The 22,727-nt window shown below is 45.8% G+C and overlaps 1 protein-coding gene across 2 annotated transcripts in view; it reads right to left on the bottom strand.

Annotated features, from left to right (window-relative positions):
• CHTF18 (chromosome transmission fidelity factor 18) overlaps positions 1-22,727 on the bottom strand; it is a 54,397-nt gene that overhangs the window by 7,616 nt on the left and 24,054 nt on the right. For both annotated transcript variants that reach the window (XM_056535352.1, XM_056535351.1), the window contains exons 17-19: positions 20,380-20,529; positions 6,280-6,410; positions 317-461 (exon numbers count right to left, since the gene is read on the bottom strand). In XM_056535352.1, coding sequence (XP_056391327.1) covers positions 317-461; positions 6,280-6,410; positions 20,380-20,529 — 426 coding nt within the window. The remainder of the gene's footprint in view (positions 1-316; positions 462-6,279; positions 6,411-20,379; positions 20,530-22,727) is intronic.

Here is a 22,727-nt window from a genome sequence, read left to right as displayed (position 1 = left end):
GGGGTTGGAGACACACATGCTGCATTATCAGTACATTATCAGCTTTTTTTTTTTTTGAGCCGATCAGACCCTAAAACGGGTCAGATGCAAACGGCTACAATCTGGTCCCGACGGACCCCATGCAAGTGAATATTACAGTAATTTTTTAGAAAAAAATTCACTTTCTTCGGGTGCTTGCACTATTTTTTTCTCCGCTACATTCTCATTCTTCTGGCAGGATTGCCGACCGAACGCTGAATAGCGGCAATGTGAGCGAGGCCTAAAACATCAGAAGTGGGATTTGTTACTTATACTCCGCATCGGGCTCTGCACTTACCTTTCCTGCGTTCCTCGCTTGCTGAAAAGCTTCCGACCGTCTCATTTTCTCCAGTTCAATCTCACGAGCGATAAGCTGCTTGGCCTGGTATGTCAGCTGCTTGCGGGCCGGGAGCTCTGGAAACCTGCACACTTCCTCCATGTTCCTGCAAACACAAGAAAAAGTGACAATGAGATGGCCTGTAAAGTAGAGAATAAGAACACTGTATCCGGCATTGCATCGCTGCAGCACCATAATAAATTAAGCTGAGATGCAATACCAGACTCTGCCTATAGAAAAGAGTGGCGCTGTTTTGGGATGAAAGTAGACGCTAGGGGTACTCTGCCCCTAGACATTTTAGTCCCTTTCAAAAGGATAGGGGATAAGATGTCTGATGGCAGGGATCCAGGACCCGGTGTTCGTTTAGAACACTGGGTACGGGTGGCGGGGGTCATCAAGTCACAGCCACACCCCCTTGTGACGTCACACCATGCCCCCTCAATGCAAGTCTATGGGACGGGGCGTGGCCACATCCCCTCCGATAAACTTGCATTGAGGGGGCATGGCGTGACGTCACAAGGGATGTGGCAGTGCCGTCACAAGGGGTGTGGCCATGACATCACAAGGGGTTGTGGCTGTGACATCACAAGTGGTATCGACCACCACGCCCCCTCTCATAGACTTGCATTGATGGGGCATGTTGTGACGTCACAAGGGATGTGGCCGTGACGTCACAAGGGATGTCAAGGGGAGTGGCCGTGACGTCACAAGGGGAGTGGCCGTGACGTCACAAGGGGAGTGGCCGTGACGTCACAAGGGGAGTGGGCGTGACGTCACAAGGGGAGTGGCCGTGACGTCACAAGGGAAGTGGCCGTGACGTCACAAGGGGAGTGGCCGTGACGTCACAAGGGGAGTGGCCGTGACGTCACAAGGGGAGTGGCCGTGACGTCACAAGGGGAGTGGCCGTGACGTCACAAGGGGAGTGGCCGTGACGTCACAAGGGGAGTGGCCGTGACGTCACAAGGGGAGGGGCCGTGACGTCACAAGGGGAGTGGCCGTGACGTCACAAGGGGAGGGGCCGTGACGTCACAAGGGGAGGGGCCGTGACGTCACAAGGGGAGGGGCCGTGACGTCACAAGGGGAGGGGCCGTGACGTCACAAGGGGAGGGGCCGTGACGTCACAAGGGGAGGGGCCGTGACGTCACAAGGGGAGGGGCCGTGACGTCACAAGGGGAGGGGCCGTGACGTCACAAGGGAAGGGGCCGTGACGTCACAAGGGGAGGGGCCGTGACAAGGGATGGGGCCGTGACGTCACAAGGGGAGCGGCCGTGACGTCACAAGGGGAGCGGCCGTGACGTCACAAGGGGAGCGGCCGTGACGTCACAAGGGGAGCGGCCGTGACGTCACAAGGGGAGCGGCCGTGACGTCACAAGGGGAGTGGCTATGACGTCACAACCCTGCCGTTCCAGGCGTTCCAAACTAACTATTTTCCAAACACTGGGGCAGCGCAGTACCCCTTTAAAGTCAAGCTAAAGGAGTAGTCAATGGGTAGGTTAAACTTCTGTAAGTAAACGACTACACAGCGAGCTGTAAATGTGACTGCACCAATTGATAAAATAGATTTTCTTTATCGCTTTTCATAGCAGGTAAAATGTCTAAAGGAACACAACTGTAACAAACCCTCTGCTGCGAAAACTATTAGGTCTGTAAAGTTTAAAAAAAAAAAAAAAAAAAACACAATTTTTTTGAGAGCAGAGAGACTGATGTGCACACACAATACATAGATGTAGAAGAGCCGTGTTTGTCATTTGGCACAATCCGCACTGACAATAGGAGGACAGGTGTACAATACTTCTACCCACTTATAATGGAGCACAAAGCAGGACATTTCCAGCTCTGCTGCATGTTTACTCAGGTGAAGTTTACACAAAGCCTCTGGCTTTGGTTTGGGTTCAGTATAGTGCGATGGGTTAAACAGGGGGAGGAAGGAATCTATTCTAGAGAAGGCGGCCATCTGCTGCGAACAAATGTGACGCTAATGTAATACCAGACACAAGATGATAAGTACAAGAGAAATGAGCACTCACCCGGGGAGGATTAGTGACAGCTCCTCTCCATGTATCATCCCCTGCCAGAGCCGTCCATTACCGGATTATATCCACTGTGTACATACATTACATTACTGATCCTGTACTGATCCTGAGTTATATCCTATATTATACTCCAGAGCTGTACTCACTATTCTGCTGGTGAGGTCACTGTGTACATACATTACATTACTGATCCTGTACTGATCCTGAGTTATATCCTGTATTATACTCCAGAGCTGTACTCACTATTCTGCTGGTGAGGTCACTGTGTACATACATTACATTACTTATCCTGTACTGATCCTGAATTATATCCTGTATTATACTCCAGAGCTGTACTCACTATTCTGCTGGTGAGGTCACTGTGTACATACATTACATTACTTATCCTGTACTGATCCTGAGTTATATCCTGTATTATACTCCAGAGCTGTACTCACTATTCTGCTGGTGAGGTCACTGTGTACATACATTACATTACTTATCCTGTACTGATCCTGAATTATATCCTGTATTATACTCCAGAGCTGTACTCACTATTCTGCTGGTGAGGTCACTGTGTACATACATTACATTACTTATCCTGTACTGATCCTGAGTTATATCCTGTATTATACTCCAGAGCTGTACTCACTATTCTGCTGGTGAGGTCACTGTGTACGTACATTACATTACTTATCCTGTACTGATCCTGAGTTATATCCTGTATTATACTCCAGAGCTGTACTCACTATTCTGCTGGTGAGGTCACTGTGTACATACATTACATTACTGATCCTGTACTGATCCTGAATTATATCCTGTATTATACTCCAGAGCTGTACTCACTATTCTGCTGGTGAGGTCACTGTGTACATACATTACATTACTTATCCTGTACTGATCCTGAGTTATATCCTGTATTATACCCCAGAGCTGTACTCACTATTCTGCTGGTGAGGTCACTGTGTACATACATTACATTACTTATCCTGTACTGATCCTGAATTATATCCTGTATTATACTCCAGAGCTGTACTCCCTATTCTGCTGGTGAGGTCACTGTGTACATACATTACATTACTTATCCTGTACTGGTCCTGAGTTATATCCTGTATTATACTCCAGAGCTGTACTCACTATTCTGCTGGTGAGGTCACTGTGTACGTACATTACATTACTTATCCTGTACTGATCCTGAGTTATATCCTGTATTATACTCCAGAGCTGTACTCACTATTCTGCTGGTGAGATCACTGTGTACGTACATTACATTACTTATCCTGTACTGATCCTGAGTTATATCCTGTATTATACTCCAGAGCTGTACTCACTATTCTGCTGGTGAGATCACTGTGTACGTACATTACATTACTTATCCTGTACTGATCCTGAGTTATATCCTGTATTATACTCCAGAGCTGTACTCACTATTCTGCTGGTGAGATCACTGTGTACGTACATTACATTACTTATCCTGTACTGATCCTGAGTTATATCCTGTATTATACTCCAGAGCTGTACTCACTATTCTGCTGGTGAGATCACTGTGTACATACATAACATTACTTATCCTGTACTGATCCTGAGTTATATCCTGTATTATACTCCAGAGCTGTACTCACTATTCTGCTGGTGAGATCACTGTGTACATACATTACATTACTTATCCTGTACTGATCCTGAGTTATATCCTGTATTATACTCCAGAGCTGTACTCACTATTCTGCTGGTGAGATCACTGTGTACATACATTACATTACTTATCCTGTACTGATCCATCTTACGCTACATTGACATGCACATCTGCACCACATGCAGTGATTCTGTATACCGCCTAAACAGACCAGCAGCTATTATAATAATTACATAATTGATGACGGTAATTACAGCAGGAAAACAAACACATTACAGAAGTGTGGGGTTTTCTTTGCATTTATAAAAAAAAAGGCTTAAAATAGGTACAGTTTTAAGAAAAAAAATCCCACAATGGCTGCAAAAAAAAATTAAAATTTAAAAAAATAAAATTTTTTCTATAGTGTACAGTGTAAATAAAGCAGAAGAACATTTTACCATATCTCCTTTATCGCTCTCATGGGGCTAGGCAGCGTCACGCCATCACATGACCACATCGACAATCGTTGGCTGTTGTAATGTAATCCTTACGTCATGACATGCCGCTACATAGCTCTAGCCTAATTCTGATAATCCAGCATCCTTAAAGGGGTACTCCCCTGGAAAACATTGTTTAATTTTTTTTTATTTCAAATCAACTGGTGCCAGAAAGTTAAACAGATTTGTAAATTACTTCTATTAAAAAATCTTAACCCTTCCAGTACTTATCAGCTGCTGTACACTACAGAGGAAGTTCATTTCTTTTTGAATTTACTTTCTGTCTGACCACAGTGCTCCCTGCTGACACCTCTGTCCATGTCAGGAACTGTCCAGAGCAGGAGGAAATCCACATAGCCAACCTCTCCTGCTCTGGACATTTCCAGACATGAACAGAGGTGTCAGCAGAGAGCACTGTGGTCAGACAGAAAGGAAATTCAAAACGAAAAGATCTTCCTGTGGAGCATACAGCAGCTGATAAGTACTGGAAGGATTAAGATTTTTAAATAGAAGTAATTAACAAATCTTTTTAACTTTCTGGCAACAGTTGATTTAAAAACAAATGTTTTTCCACGGGAGTACCCCTTTAAGTAGTATTAAGGTGCTCCAATCCTGTGCTTAGAACAGTGTTTCCCAACCAGGCTGCCTCCAACTGCTGCAAAATTACAACTCCCAGCATGCCCGGACAGCCTTCGGCTGTCCGGGCATGCTGGGAGTTGTAGTTTTGCAATAACTGGAGGCACACTGGTTGGGAAACAGTGGCTTAGAAATGCAGCTGTGCTACTAATATTAATGAGGAAATTCTATATAGACCCCACCCCCAAGGAAGCACCAAAACGCCACCCCTGAGGAGACCCAGTCCTGGACTATCAGAAATATTTCTCTAATAGATATTGAATAGGGATCGACCAATATCGTTTTTGATATCGATACTGATATTCTGTGGAGGTTGGGGCCGATAGCCGATAATTTATACCGGAATATCGGTATAAGTTAACAGCTATTTATCCCACCACACCGCTCCGGCCAGAGACCGCCACCGCTGCCCCATTGCCTCCCCTATTCCCGGATTTATAATTTCCTGTTCCCGGGGCCAGGGTTCCGCTCTACTTCTGTCTCCGGCACCGTCCTCCTGAGCTGTCACTGTGCGCAATGACGGTGACGCACAGCGTAACACAGGACGCGCAGGAGCCAGAAATAGCGTGGACCCCGGTAATTATAAAACCGGGGATGGGGAGGCAATGGGGCAGCGGCCAGGGCGGTGCTGCGCGGTGGTGGGTTCTGTGTGGTGGTGGGTGGTGCGGCGCAGTGCGGGGGGGCGGGGCATTATCAGATTATCGGCAAGGTAATTGCCGATACCGATAACGTCCAAAATCGTGAATATCGGCCAAACCGATAATCGGTCGATCCCTAATATTCAGTACACACATAAGAGGGCCCCAACCTATGGCTCCCTAGCTTGTGTGAAACTACAACTCCTAGCGTGCCCTAAAAGGCTTTGGCTGTCAGGTCATTGTAGTAGTTGTAGTTCCACATCATCTGGAGAGCTACAGGTTATAGACCTCTGGTGTGTGTGCAGTTACATATACACAGATATATATTTATTTAGCTTAATCAACTATTTTTAGCCTCGATCGATAGAGAGCGCAGCACATTTCGGCTCTGGACGGAGCGGAGTAAAATACTGGAGGAGAAAATCCTTACACGTCTTATTTGATTGCTCAACAAATGATACATTATTGATCGGGTCGGTGCCTGAGGACATCAGGTTCCATAAAAGACACAAAGGATAGCGATACTCACGGGTCCAGCTTGTAGACATACTGGCCGTCCATGGTGCGCTCCTGGTGGTAGGTCAGGTTATAGGCCAGCATGGTATTGATCAGGTCAGCCAGTTGCTGCTTCTCCTTCATGCTGTACAGCTGAGTATTCACCTGCAGGAAAAAACGTGACTGTCGCATGAACAAAGTCCTACAGAGTTGGGCACAATAAATCCAAAAAATTCACAAAGGGCTTGTACAAGTTAGGAATTTTTTTCAACCCCCCCAAACAACACCACCCTTGTCCACAGACTGTGTGTGGTACTGCAGCTTGATATTACTCAATTTATGTAGACTGCTCATCAAGCCCATGCAGGAGCTTACATACAGAGGCCTCAAGTGTCAGAGGATGAGCTGAGCTGCAGCATGCATGCCTTCTCGCTCCCCCACTCCTCCCTGCCATGAATGTACAGGACTCCTATTGCAGCGCTGAGCGAGGATTTCTTTGACACTTGAGCCCTTAGCGTGATGTAAAGCTGACTGATACACTTTAACACAGGACTTCTCCAGGATGCAGGAACATTTATGTAATGACATCAGTGCATGGGTGCTGGACAATTTCACAGCGGAACAGGATCAGAACATCGCTCCAACCCCGGTCACTTGCCACAACACATGGAGCATTGGTTTTGTTTTACAATCATTTATGATCAGATTTTAGATCATCGGGTGCTGGATTGGTGGAACATTACTGTATAATGAAAAGAGCCTGAATGAGAGAGGGGGGGGGGGGAGACAGAGAGAGAGAGAGAGAGAGAGAGACAGAGAGAGACAGAGAGAGACAGAGAGAGACACAGAGAGAGAGAGAGAAAGAGATAGAGACACAGAGAGATGGAGACACAGAGATAGAGAGACAGAGGAAGATAGACAGACAGAGAGAGAGACACAGAGAGAGAGAGAGACACAGAGAGAGAGAGAGAGACACAGAGAGAGAGACACAGAGAGAGAGAGAGAGACACAGAGAGAGACACAGAGAGAGAGAGACACACAGAGAGACACACAGAGAGAGAGACACACACAGAGAGAGAGACAGAAAGAGAGAGACAGAAAGAGACAGAGAGAGACAGAGAGAGAGAGAGAGAGAGACAGAGAGAGAGAGAGAGACAGACAGAGAGAGAGACAGACAGAGAGAGAGACAGACAGAGAGAGAGACAGACAGAGAGACAGAGAGAGACAGAGAGATAGAGAGAGAAGAGACACACAGAGGAAGTGAGAAAAGGACAGAGGCAGAGAGAGGCAGAGAGAGAGAGAAGACAAATAGGGAGAGACAGAGAAAGACAGAGACACACACAGATATAGGAACAGAGTTAATCGCTCATTAGCCATTCTAACTTAAAAAACAACTAAATGAAGATGCCACAAGGGGGCAGTCTTTGACCCATTATTTCAGACCTCATGTATAAACGCCCTCCTTCAGTATACAGGACAGAGGCAGGAGGTCGGAGGGCAATGACGGGACCGGGCACTGCTCGGGTCCACACGTACAGCTGTGGGGGGGAGGGGGGTATAGATTTCCTGTTTACAAACACTTATCGGCCATCAATTATTCATCCAGGAAAGTGAGCAGACACAGGAGCGGCTTTTATACATCGATCACCCAAGAGCTGCTAACGTTTTATCCTTAAAGGAAACATATTGATCACGGCAGGATGTGTGACCCCGCAGGTACAGAGGTGTCAGGGCGGTAGCATGACACCGACAGGAGGGGGCGCTTCGTGTCACGTGGCATAATAGGTGAATCTATTCACAACTCAAATATTATATATAAACTCTCCAAAACATATACAGCAGTGGTCTCCAACCTGCGGACCTCCAGATGTTTCAAAACTACAATTCCCAGCATGCCCGGACAGCCAACGGCTGTCCGGGCATGCTGGGAGTTGCAGTTTTGCAACATCTGGAGGTCCGCAGGTTGAAGGCCACTGATATACAGGGTATATAATGCATATTTTTCTGCATTTCTGAACGCTATCCTTTGTCAGGTATAGTGAATACAGACAAGGAACGATTTCTCTCCTCAGGACCCAGAATAAAAGGGTCGGCGACTTTAAGGCTAAAAAACCTGACGTTTCAGTCTAATTGCCTCGGCCCCTGGCTCACCCAGAGACGTAGATTAAATAGCTTTTTGTTCTCTTCAATCACAATTAAATTAAAAGGATATGAGCCTGGGGCTTACGGGTCTATAAAAAGAACGAAAAAAGAAAATAACCTCAGACCCCGGGGGGGAAGAGGACGACCTTGTATGACACCGAGTCAAGACAGCGCGGAGAACGATGTCAGGACAGATCAACCCAGCAAGACCTGAAGAGAAGGGAGACGGGACACCGGGAGGCCTCGCCATGTACACGGGCGCTACAGGAGAGGCCTGATGTGTGAACGTAACTTTATTTGTATGTTGTCTGTAACCATGGAGACACAAGTCCGCATAGGAGCTGTGTACATTAAACATAAGGCGCCCATCCATGCACACTGGGCGCAGATTCCAGTGCCGCAGCGTTCCACTGGAATTCTGCGGCTCCGTGAATTTTTATTCCGGAACAAACACGTTCATTCTTTTGTCAGAATCAAAAGTCATGGCAGTGAATGGGGAAGACTAAGGGTAGGTTCACACTACAGAAATCCGCAACGTGAACTTAACATTAGTGTGAATGGGTCTTCCGCGAGACAATTCCGCCGCTGAAATTGTTCCGCGCAAAGAAAGAACATGTTCATTCTTTGCGCGGAAGTACGTGAGCACTACATAGCCGTCAATGGTGACAGTGCCGCGCGGTCCTACTGCCGCCGGCTGCCAGGCTGAATCTCCGCTCGCTGAATTCAGCAAGCGGAGATTCCGTTCACACACTGTAGTGTAAACATACCCTAAGACTTTTAGTTGAGACTATTCTCTGCATTGTGGATACTAATAGTTGGTTATTTTGACCAACTATAGCAGTGTTTCCCAACTAGGGTGCCTCTAGCTGTTGCAAAACTACAACTCTCAGCATGCCCGGACAGCTGTTAGCAGCACCCTGTTTGGCAAACACTGCACTATAGGGACTCTGACTTGTTTATCACAGGTGGTATCCATTCTCCATGAAGACAAGAAGGAGATGTAGGAGCGAAGGTCTCTGGCTCTGGCAATGACTCCCCAATTGGTAGTCTCGGTAGCCCATATTTGTCTCTTACTTCAAGTCTATAGGAATCCCCGATTTCTGCATTGCGTTGGGCTAAAAGTAAAAAAGTCAACATATCCTTTAAAGGGGTACTCTGCTGCTCAGCATTTGGAACAAACAGTTCCGAACGCTGGAGCAGGCAGCTCTTGCCATCATAGCCCCGCCCCCACATGATGTCACACCCCGTCCCCTCAATGCAAGTCTATGGGAGGGGGAGTGACAGCCGTCACGCCCCCTCCAATAGACTTGCATTGAGGGTGTGACGTCATGAGGGGGGTGGGGCTATGACGTCACAAGCTCCCGACGCCGACTCCAGCATTCAGAACAGTTTGTTCCAAACGTTGAGCAGCGGAGTACCCCTTTAAGGCAAGGATAATCTGGTGATACGTATAAGACACGGCTGTTGATTCAACAATCCCTGCATCTGCCGCGACATTAAAGGTGATCTGCAGTGTTAGACACTTATCCCCTATGCGCAGGATAGGGGGATAAGTGTCTCATCAGGGGGTCCAATGAGACACTGTATGGGGCCCCAGCTATATGGCTCCTCCATGTATCTCTATGGGAGAGACAGAGATGCAGTGTTATGAAGGGACGTGTGTTCGACCTTGCAGGCGTCACAGCAATGCCAAATCCCCGTACGGGAGATCGGGGGTCCCAGTGGTCGGCCCCCCCAGGATAAGTGTCTAACACTGCAGTACTCCTTTAATCAATTGGCAGTGGCCTTAAGTCATCCATGTTTTTTTGGCAACATGTGACCAATGAGAGTTGTAGTCTATTCAGAGCATTAATTCATAATGGGGTTAACCAGCCTTACATAACAACTGATGGCTTATCCTTAGTCCACCAGTGGGGGCCTGATTCCGTACACCCCGCCGGGCAGATTTTTTAAAGAGCTGAGGTGTTCATACAAGGGCTGCGGCCTCTTCGGTGTAACAACCAACCTACTATTAATAGGGGCGGTGAAAGGTAATGCAGCGTTGTTCCGTTCACTTGAAGGTGACAGCGGTCCTGTACCTGAAAGCGTTTCCTTAGGATAACCCATCCATACATACCGCCTACAGATGCGCGCCGGACCCCATTCAATCCAATGACCTGAACGAAGCCACCCTTTCTTGCCGGATGTGTGCCATGGAGTCACAAAACGTGGTGTTAATGCACCCTAATATGGATGGGCTATCCCTAAGGAAAGCCTATTTATTTTTTAAGACTTACATTAGGGATCGACCGATTATCTGGTTGGCCGATATTCTCGATTTTGGACATTATCGGTATCCGCGCCCGCTTTCAATCATTGATCTGCAGCGGCTTCTGCATGGCCGGGAGAGAAATAGCCGACAACTTATACCAGAATATCGGTATAAATTATCGGCTATCGGCCTGAAAGGTCACAGACTATCGGTATCGGCCCTAAAAAATCAATATCGGTAGATCCCTAACTTACATTATATACTTTTTTTTTTTTTCTCACCTCATACTAGATACTTTTAGAGCACCTGAACGGATCTACAATCATCCTGCAACAATTTCTGCCCACTTTAAAGGGGTACTCCACTGAAAAACATTTTTTTTAATCAACTGGTGCCAGAAAGTTAAACAGATTTGTAAATTACTTCTATTAAAAAATCTTAATCCTTCCAGTACTTATTAGCTACTGAATACTACAGTGGAAATTCTTTTCTTTTTTGAACACAGTGCTCTATGCTGACATCTGCTGTCCATTTTAGGAACTGACCAGAGTAGGAGAAAATCCCCATAGCAAACATATGCTGCTCTGGACAGTTCCTAAAATGGACAGAGATGTCAGCAGAGAGCACTGTGTTTCAAAAAGAAAAGAATTTCCTACGTAGTATTCAGCAGCTAATAAGTACTGGAAGGATTAAGCTTTTTTAATAGAAGTAATTTACAAATCTGTTTAACTTTCTGGCACCAGTTAATTAAAAAAAAAAAAAAAAAGTTTTCCACCGGAGTACCCCTTTAAATAGGGCACCGGCACTTTAAAAAAATGTTTTGACATGTCTAAGATTCCAGAGACTCACGCACATGATGTGTGTAGAGGGGAGGAAGGGCGAGTACTGAAAGTGATATTTAACCCCTTAAAGACCGGGGTTTTTTCCGTTTTTGCATTTTCGTTATTTGCTCCTTGCCTTTAAAAAAATCATAACTCTTTCAATTTTGCACCTAAAAATCCATATGATTGCTTATTTTTTGCGCCACCAATTCTACTTTGTAATGACGTCAGTCATTTTGCCCAAAAATCTACGGTGAAACGGAAAAAAAAATCATTGTGCGACAAAATTGAAAAAAAAACGCTGTTTCTACGTAATACATATTTCTGTAAAAATGACACCTTATTTTTATTCTGTAGGTCCATACGATTAAAATGATGCCCTACTTATATAGGTTTTATTTTGTCGGACTTCTGGAAAAAATCATAACTACAGCTTGCTCTTCTGAGTGTTGCTGTGTAAGAGGGGGCGTGAAAGAGGAGTTTCAAAAACTGTGATTATCTGTTGTGCGGAGTGAATCTGTGGAGTGGGTGCGACTGCCTATAGTCCACATTCATATTTTGGGGGGAGGAGGAGTAGATTGGGCACAGGTGTATAAATCCTAGCTTGGGACTCTTATTGAGAGCTTGCTCTTCTGAGTGTTGCTGTGTAAGAGGGGGCGTGAAAGAGGAGTTTCAAAAACAGGAGTTTGAAAGCAGGAGGTTGAGATCGAGTGTTAATTTCTGAACCCACAAGGTCTACAAAAAAATAAAAATAAATTTTAAGTGTAATTTTGACTGTCTGTTTTTTCCTATACATTTGTGAAATCCCCATAACTAGATGGCCTCCATGTTGGAAAATGCAGTCCAATGTACATCCTGTTCAATGTATGCAATCCTTGAACAACAGTTTGAGGGTGCATATTGTTATGCGAGATGTGTGCTAGTTGTCCGTTTGGAAGCCCAGATCCTGCATCTAGAGGAGCGACTGGCAACAATGAGAAGCATTAACAACATGGAGAGGAGTCTCCTGCTCACTGAGCAGGCACTCTCGGGAATAGAGGTGGGGGAGGACAGTGGGACGGAGTTGCAGGACAGTCAGGCAGTTAGCTGGGTTACAGTTAGAAAGAGGGGTAGGGGAAAAAGTGTCAGGGAGGCTAGTCCTGAACTGGCACACCCCAACAAGTTTGCCCGCTTGGCAGATGAGGGGGATGCCATTACAGAGCTAGCAGAACTGCAGCAGGATACCGCCTCTGACCGCCAGGGGGGTGTCTGCTCCAGTAAGGAGGGAGGGAGGAGTACAGGGCAGGCCAGACAGGTACTAGTGGTGGGGGACTCAATTATTAGGGGGACAGACAGGGCGATCTGTCACAAAGACCGGGATCGCCGAACAGTGTGTTGTCTGCCTGGCGCACGAGTTCGGCACATCGCGGATCGGGTTGACAGGTTGCTGGGCGGGGCTGGAGAGGACCCAGCAGTCATGGTACATATTGGCACCAATGACAAAGTAAGAGGTAGGTGGAGTGTCCTTAAAAATGATTTCAGGGACTTGGGCCGCAAGCTTAAGGTAAGGACCTCCAAGGTAGTATTTTCTGAAATACTACCAGTACCACGAGCCGCACCAGAGAGGCAGCGGGAGATCAGGGAGGTAAACAAGTGGCTCAGAAGCTGGTGTAGGAAGGAAGGGTTTGGGTTCATGGAGAACTGGGCTGACTTCGCTGTCGGTTACCGGCTCTACCGTAGGGACGGGCTGCACCTCAATGGGGAGGGTGCAGCTTTGCTTGGGGAGAAGATGGCTAGAAGGGTGGAGGAGTGTTTAAACTAGGGACTTGGGGGGAGGGAACCTACAGCAAAGAGGGGGAAGATAGTGTAGATAGAGAGGTGGGAATTATAAATGAACCTGGGGGTGGAGCGGAGGGAGGGGTTAGAATAGTTAATAGGAATAGGCTTCATAGGAAAATAAAACTTACACCCTTGAATCCCATTAACCCCAATAACATAAAGGATGGAAATGTAAAGTGTATGTTCACAAATGCCAGAAGCCTAGCAAATAAAATGGGGAGCTTGAGGCCTTGATACTGGAGGAACATATTGATATAGTTGGGGTCACTGAGACATGGCTGGTGATATAGTTGGGGTCACTGAGACATGGCTGGACTCCTCGCATGACTGGGCTGTTAATCTGCAGGGGTTTACATTGTTTCGCAAGGATAGAATGAACAGAAAAGGTGGTGGAGTCTGTCTGTATGTAAGAAGTGGTATGAAAGTCAGTGTGAACGATGCCATAGTGTGTGATGATTCTGAGGAGGTGGAATCACTGTGGGTAGAATTACAAAAGGAGGGAAATACTGAAAAAATAATATTTGGGGTAATCTACAGACCCCCTAATATCACTGAAGAGATAGAAGTTCGGCTTCATAAACAAATAGAGAGGGCCGCCCGGGCAGGTACAGTGGTAATAATGGGAGATTTTAACTATCCAGATATAGATTGGGGTCGGGGGTTGGCTAAAACTACAAAGGGGAGAACATTCCTAAATTTATTGCAGGATAATTTTATGGGCCAGTTTGTGGAGGACCCAACAAGAAGTGATGCCTTGTTGGATCTGATCATTTCCAACAACGCAGAGCTGGTTGGTAATGTAACTGTGCGGGAAAACCTTGGTAATAGCGACCACAATAAAGTTACTTTTGACTTAAAATGTAGAAAACAAAGACAGGCGGGGAAAGCAAAAACATATAACTTTAAAAAGGCAAACTTCCCTGGGCTGAGAGCTGCACTACAGGACATAGACTGGGGGGAGGTGTTGTCAAATACTGATACAGAAGGTAAATGGGACATCTTTAAATCAACTCTAAATAACTATACAGCTAAATATATACCAAAGGGGAACAAATATAAATGATTAAAACTAAATCCTACATGGCTGACAAATGAGGTTAAAAGAGCAATAAACAACAAAAAAATAGCCTTCAAAAAATACAAATCTGATGGGTCAGCGATAACATTTAAACAGAACAAAGAGCTTAATAAAATCTGTAAAAATGTAATAAAAACAGAAAAAATTCTAAACGAGAGAAAGGTGGCCAAAGAAAGCAAAACTAATCCTAAATATTTTTTTAGATATATAAATGCAAAAAAAACAAGGACAGAGCATGTAGAACCCCTTAATAATGATAATGGGGAGGTTGTCACAGGCGATCAAGAGAAGGCGGAGTTACTGAATGGGTTCTTTAGTTCTGTATTTACTAAGGAAGAAGGAGCTGACATTGGCCAGGTCAGTGCTGGTAACACATCATGTACAGGTCAGTGCTGGTAACACATCATGTAATGTACTGAACTGGCTTAAAGGACATCTGCAGTGCTGGGCAAAAAAAACTTTTTTTTACCTCATTTAATAGGTCTTTGAAAGACCTTTCCAACGATGTCTCCCCCATCAAAATTGGCCCAGTCGTTCTCCCGTTATCAGCACATGAATTACTGAGGACAAGTGAAAGAAAAACTACATCTCCCATCATGCCTTGTGCTTACTTCCTGTAAGCTGCTGCCCTCCCCCTGTTCTATCCCCCCGAGCAAATTATTATATTGTAACGCCCACATCTCCCTTCCCTATGCATACACCCTCCCCTTCTGCTCATCTCCCCCTCCCCATGCTGCTCCTGTCCAGTGATGAAGCAGCTGCCTCTGTGCTCACTGTAGTGTGGGCACTGGAGAGTGGAGAGTGAAAGGAAAAATGGTAAAAAAACATAATTGTTTGTCTATAAAACTGTCCTGATAGGGGTCCCTCCATCTTTTTCACAACTACAACTCCAAGCATGCCCAGTTATTTTATATGCTGTTCGGGCATGCTGGGAATTCCAGTGGTGCCTCCAGCTGTTGCAAAACTACAAATCCCAGCATGCCCTGTCAGCTTTCTGCTGTATGTGCATGCTTGGAGTTGCAGAGGTGACTCCAGCTGTTGTAAGACTATACATCCAAGCATGCCGTGTCAGCTTTCTGCTGTTTGAGTGTATAAAGGAGTTGTAGTTCACCAACACCTCTACTGTATCAGGAGACTCCTGGGAGTTGTAGTTCACCAACACCTCTATTGTATCTCTGTAGTCTCCTGGGTGTTGTAGTTCACCAACACCTCTATTGTATCAGGAGTCTCCTGGGAGTTGTAGTTCACCAACACCTCTATTGTATCTCTGTAGTCTCCTGGGAGTTGTAGTTCATACACCAGTGTTTCCCAAACAGGGTGCCTCCAGATGTTGCAAAACTACTACCCCCAGCATTCCCTGGTTGGGAAACACTGGCATACACACACATAACAGGGACTACAACTCCCAGTATGTGTCATTCAGTAGTCCCCCCCCTCTCACACACAGAATCATCTCCAGTATGATATTTATTCCCTGTATACACCACCAGCCCGTGCAGTGTAATATGTCTCCTTCACACACACGTCCTCCCCTCCCTGCTCAGTGGTTTGCTCTGTGTTTCCCCCATGATAACTTGAATCCTCCCGGTGATAAGTGAGGTCCTATGTAGACAGAGCAGGGGAGGGGGGAGGAGCTGTGGACGTCCTCATTCTCCCCCTGCTTCAATCTTACAGATAGGGGCGTTTCTGAGGATGAGCCTATGGCTGCCTCAGAAAGCACCCGCTCATGCATATGCATAAGAGGGAGGAGCTGACAGAGGCTAGGGGGAGCACAAACACTGCTGGGAGGAAGAGATCTCCGTCCCCAAGATGGCGGCTGCAATGTAATGAATAGGGGACGGACGCAGGACTACTGGGCTATGCTGGCAACTCTAATATCTCAGAAACGGCTGCATATAGGTAAATAGGACTAATTGACTGAATTGTATAACTTTTGTTTGGGGAACATTTGGGCAGGGATTTTTGACCACTACAGTTGTCCTTTAATGTAGAGATGGTACAAGGTAAGTTAAGTGATATAAATGTAAGCAAATCTCTAGGGCCAGATGGATTGCACCCAAGAGTTCTTAGAGAGGTAAGTTCAGTGATATCTGTACCCCTGTTCATGATATTTAGAGATTCTCTGGTGTCTGGTATTGTGCCAAGGGACTGGCGCAAGGCGAATGTGGTGCCAATCTTCAAAAAGGGCTCTAGGTCTTCCCCAGGAAACTATAGACCGGTAAGTCTAACGTGCATTGTGGGTAAATTGTTTGAAGGACTTATAAGGGATTACATACAGGAATACATAGGGGATAATTGTATTATAAGTGATAGCCAGCATGGGTTTACTAAGGATAGAAGTTGTCAAACCAATCTAATTTGCTTTTATGAAGAGGTGAGTAGAAGCATTGACAGAGGAATGGCTGTGTATATAGAGGGGGGCTGTGTATATAGAGGGGGGGCTGTGTATATAGAGGGGGGGCTGTGGATATAGAGGGGGGGGCTGTGGATATAGAGGGGGGGGCTGTGGATATAGAGGAATGGCTGTGGATATAGAGGGGGGTTGTGTATACAGAGGAATGGCTGTGGATATAGTGTTTCTGGATTTTGCTAAAGCATTTGATACTGTCCCTCACAGACATCTGACAGGTAAGTTAAGGTCTTTGGGTTTGGAAATGTTAGTTTGTAACTGGATTGAACACTGGCTCATGGATCGTACCCAGAGAGTGGTGGTCAATGATTCGTACTCGGATTGGTCCCCGGTAATTAGTGGTGTACCCCAAGGTTCTGTACTGGGACCGCTGTTGTTTAATTTATATATCAATGATATAGAGGATGGTAATAACAGCTCTGTATATAGAGGGGGCTGTGTATATAGAGGGGGGCTGTGTATATATAGAGGATGGCATTAACAGCTCTGTTTCTATCTTTGCAGATGACACCAAGCTTTGTAGCACGGTACAGTCTATAGAGGATGTGCATAGGTTACAAGATGACTTGGATAGACTAAGTGTCTGGGCATCCACTTGGCAAATGAGGTTCAATGTGGATACATGTAAAGTTATGCATCTGGGTACTAATAACCTGCATGCATCGTATGTCTTAGGGGGGATTAAACTGGCAGAGTCACTGGTAGAGAAGGATCTGGGTGTACTTGTAGATCACAGACTACAGAATAGCACGATGTCAGGCTGCTGCTTCCAAAGCCGGCAGGATATTGTCATGTATCAAAAGAGGCATGGACTCAAGGGACAGGGACATAATACTCCCCCTTTATAAAGCATTGGTACGGCCTCACCTGGAATATGCTGTTCAGTTTTGGGCACCTGTCCATAAAAGGGACACTGCGGAGTTGGAAAGGGTGCAGAGACGCGCGACTAAACTAATATGGGGCATGGAACATCTTAGCTATGAGGAGCGATTAAAGGAGTTACAATTGTTTAGTCTTGAGAAGAGACGTTTGAGGGGGGATATGATAAACGTATATAAGTATATTAATGGCCCATACAAAAAATATGGAGAAAAACTGTTCCAGGTTAAACCCCCCCAAAGGACGAGGGGGCACTCCCTCCGTCTGAAGAAGAAAAAGTTTAGTCTCAAGGGGTGACACACCTTCTTTACCATGAGAACTGTGAATTTATGGAACGGTCTACCTCAGGAACTGGTCACAGAAGGAACAATTAACAGCTTTATAACAGGATAAGATACATTCCTGGAACAAAATAACATTAATGCTTATGAAGAAATATAAAATCCCATCCCTTCCCCAATATCGCGCCAAACCCCTACCCCTTAATTCCCTGGTTGAACTTGATGGACATATGTCTTTTTTCGACCGTACTAACTATGTAACTACATGCAGGAAAATGAATACGTTTAAAATTGTCATCTTCTGACCCCTATAACTTTTTTATTTTTCCGTGTATGGGGCGGTATGGGGGCTCATTTTTTGCCCCGTGATCTGAAGTTTTTAACGGTACCATTTTTGCATTGATAGAACTAAATGATCGCTTTTTATTCATTTTTAAATGATATAAAAAGTGACCAAAAATGCACTATTTTGGACTTTGGAATTATTTTGCGCGTACGCCATTGACCAAGCGGTTTAATTAACGATATATTTTTATAATTCGGACTTTTCCGCACGCGGTGATACCATATATGTTTATTTTTATTTACACTGTGTTTTTATTTTTTATGGGAAAAGGGGGGTGATTCAAACTTTTAATAAGGGAGGGGTTAAATGATAGTCATTCACTTTTTTTTTGCAGTGTTATAGGTCCCATAGGGACCTATAACACTGCACACACTGATCATTGTTATCCCATAGGGACCTATAACACTGCACACACTGATCTCTTATACTGATCATTGTTATCCCATAGGGACCTATAACACTGCACACACTGATCATCATTGATCACTGGTTTCTCATAAGAAACCAGTGATCGATGATTCTGCCGCTTGACTGCTCATGTCTGGATCTCAGGCACTGAGCAGTCATTCGGCGATTGGACAGCGAGGAGGCAGGTAGGGACCCTCCTGCTGTCCTGTAAGCTGTTCGGGATGCCGCGATTTCGCCACGGCTATCCCGAACAGCCCACTGAGTTAACCGGCATGGTTTCACTTTCGCTTTAGCTCTGAGCGCGCGGCTAAAGGGTTAATAGCGCGCGGCGCCGTGATCGGCGCTGCTCGCTATTAGCGGCGGGTCCCGGCTTCACTATGACGCCGGGCCCGCCGTGATATGATGCGGGGTTACCGTGTAACCCCGCGTTATATCACGGGAGCAGGACCAAGGACGTACCTGTACGTCCTTGGTCCTTAAGGGGTTAAAGGGGTACTCCGGTGCTTAGACATCTTATCCCCTATCCAAAGGATAGGGGATAAGATGCCTGATCGCGGGAGTCCCGCCGCTGGGGACCCCCGGGATCATTGTGACATCACGCCCCCGCCCCCGTGTGATGTCACGCTCCACCCCTCAATGCAAGCCTACGGGAGGGGGCGAGACAGCTATCACACCCCCTACCATAGGCTTGCATTGAGGGGCGGAGCGTGACATCACACGGGGGCGGGGGCGTGATGTCACACGCTGCCCGCCCTGTAGTCGCCGGTAATCAGTCCCGGAGCGAACACGTTCCAAGGACTGATTACAAACAGGGTGCCGCGTGCATGATCCCAGGGGTCCCCAGCGGCATCAGGTTAAAGCAGTGTTTCACAACCAGTGTTCGTCCAACTGTTGCTAAACTACAACTCCCTGCATGCCCGGATAGCCAATGGCTGTCCAGGCATGCTGGGAGTTGTAGTTTTGCAACAGCTGGAGGCACTCTGGTTGGGAAACACTGCTTTAAAGTGATGTTCAGATGTTTGTTGAAAAAATCCACCAGACATCTGCAAGATGAGACTTTCTGAGGGATTTCCTACAAAATACGAAGTAGATTTAAGACAAAGTTTCGCCTGCATTGGGAGATGGGAACAGGTTAGTACTTACTGATGGGGGATGGGAACAGGTTAGTATTTACTGGTGGGAGATGGGGACAGGTTAGCATTTACTGGTGGGAGATGGGGACAGGTTAGCATTTACTGGTGGGAGATGGGAAAAGGTTAGTATTCACTGGTGGGAGATGGGAACAGGTTAGTACTTACTGGTGGGAGATGGGAACAGGTTAGTACTTACTGGTGGGAGATGGGAACAGGTTAGTATTTACTGGTGGGGGATGGGAACAGGTTAGTACTTACTGGTGGGGGATGGGAACAGGTTAGTACTTACTGGTGGGAGATGGGAAAAGGTTAGTATTTACTGGTGGGAGATGGGAACAGGTTAGTATTTACTGGTGGGAGATGGGGACAGGTTAGTATTTACTGGTGGGAGATGGGAACAGGTTAGTATTTACTGGTGGGAGATGGGGACAGGTTAGTATTTACTGGTGGGAGATGGGGACAGGTTAGTATTTACTGGTGGGAGATGGGAACAGGTTAGTATTTACTGGTGGGAGATGGGGACAGGTTAGTATTTACTGGTGGGAGATGGGAACAGTTAGTACTTACTGGACGCAGCTTGGGAGAGATGACGTCAAGCAGAAGACATAATGCATCCAAAACCAAAGACTGAGGTAAGACGCGGGACCGGATGGCGGGGGTAATTTCGGACACCATGGCGGTCAGAAGATTCTGCATCTGGTTTAGTTTGGATTGGGCCTGTAAACACAACATAAATGTTCAAGTATCAACCACTCCAAAATGTAACCAGCTATGAAAAACAAACTAAATTACAATTAAAGGGGTCGTCCAATTTAGATAACCCATTGCCATACACCTGTATTAGGGAATTCTGAATTAATAGAGTGGGGTCCCCTGTGCAGAAGCCTCGTAGCTTGGCAACAAAAAAAACCTCTGCCTCTCGCTCCGGAAGATCTTTTATGTCCTTCATTTCACAGACAACCCAGTGACGGGAATGAATTGCTTAAAGGGGTACTCCGGAGGGAAAAAAAAGTTTTCAAAACAGTTATACAGATTTGTAAATTACTTGTTTAAAAATCTTAATCCTTCCAGTGCTCATCAGCTGCTGTATGCTCCAGAGGAAGTTATGTCGTTCTTTCCAGTCTAACCACAGTGCTCTCTGCTGACACCTCTGTCCATGTCAGGAACTGTAAAGTACAGGAGCAACTCCCCATAGGAAACCTATCCTGCTCCGGACAGTTCCTGACATGGACAGAGGTGTCAGCAGAGAACACTGTGGCCAGACAGAAAAGAAATTCAAAAAAGAAAATAATTTCCTGTGGAGCATACAGCAGCTGATAACTACTGGAAGGATTAAGATTTTTAAATAGAAGTAATTTACAAATCTGAATAACTTTCTGGCATCAGTTGATTACAAAACACTTCTTTCCCTACGGAGTACCACTTTAATTAGCCCCGTGGCGGCACTGCAAGCAAACTAAAGACTTACTGTCAGGTTATAGCTGCTCAATGGGAATCCATGGCACAGAGATACTTTTTGATCAATTTATTGTTTAATAGATTTTTTTCCCAACCAGCGGGCCTCTGGCTGCTGCAAAACTACAACTCCCAGCATGCCCGGACAGCCAACGGCTGTCCGGGCATGCTGGGAGTTGCAGTTTTGAAACAGCTGGAGGCACCCCTCGTTGGGAAACTGGGGTTTAGTACATAGGATTTGTCCAAAGCAGAGACCCCCTTTAAAGAGCATGCACTGTGTTGCGTACTGTTATATAACTATGATATCAATGGGTATTTGATCTTTATTTGGGAACGCTGCTGCAAAACTAGATGCGGCTTCAGTAGTAGTGAAGCATTACTCACATTAAAATAAATGGCTGTCAAAGTACTGGAACCGAAGGTCATGCAAAGTCACAGTCACTCTTTGCAGCAATTCTCCTCTCTGGCTAATAAAGCAGCAAATAATTTTACAGTAACTTAAAAATGTCTGCCCTTTTGGTCCTTGAATACAAACCAGATACGTGCAACAACAAGTCTTAAATGTCATCTTTATACAGACTGGTGGTAATTTAGCACCATCTACAGGTTGTAGGGAGTAATGCCACCAACAAATTGCCAGGATGAGAATTTGAAGGTATCAACAAAGCTTCTCCTATAACATTAGCTATATAGTAGTGACTATGACTGATTGCTCTAGCATCCAATGAGAATATCAAAAGAGCTGTCAATCATGGCAGAGGGGAGGGACTGAGAAAATCCCTAAAATCGTGAGCTCTGAGCACAGAACAAGACCCTACCACCTGGAGACTTCCAGCAGTGGCCAGGGCATTAAAGGGGTACTGGAGCGAAAAGTAACTTATCCACAGTGTCAGATTGTGGAGGTCCCGACTGCTGGAACCCCCGGTGATCTCCTGAACCGTTCAGATGATTGCGGGGAATCCTAGAGGTCGGACACCTCGTGATCTGACACTTATACCCTATCCTGTTGATGGGGGATAAGTTACTTTTCACTGCAGTACCTGTTTAAAAAAACTGTTTTTTGGGTCATACAAGCTGAATGACCAAGGCTTCGTGCACGCTTCCAGTCCCCTCCGTTACATCTTTAAATGGGCACTGTCAGATACAAAAACTTTTTATTTGTTGTACATCTTGGCAAAACATTAACCTTTCTAATATACTTCATAAGAAAATTGTATTTCCTTTTTATAGAAATCATGGCTTATGAGATCATGTCTTTGTCCAAGCTGAAGCACAGGCATGAACTAAGTCCAGTAAGTGAGGGTGGGCGAGCACTTCTCTGTGCTCTCCCCCTTGATAGCACTCCTCTGTATTCTCTCCTGTCTGATAGCACTCCTCTGTGCTCTCTCCTGTCTGATAGGACTCCTCTGTGCTCTCTCCTGTCTGATAGCACTCCTCTGTGCTCTCTCCTGTCTGATAGG

This window comes from Hyla sarda, chromosome 8 (genome assembly GCF_029499605.1).
Source record: "Hyla sarda isolate aHylSar1 chromosome 8, aHylSar1.hap1, whole genome shotgun sequence".
NCBI classification, from domain to species: Eukaryota; Metazoa; Chordata; class Amphibia; order Anura; family Hylidae; genus Hyla; species Hyla sarda.
This window is presented reverse-complemented; position numbering and strand designations above follow the sequence as displayed.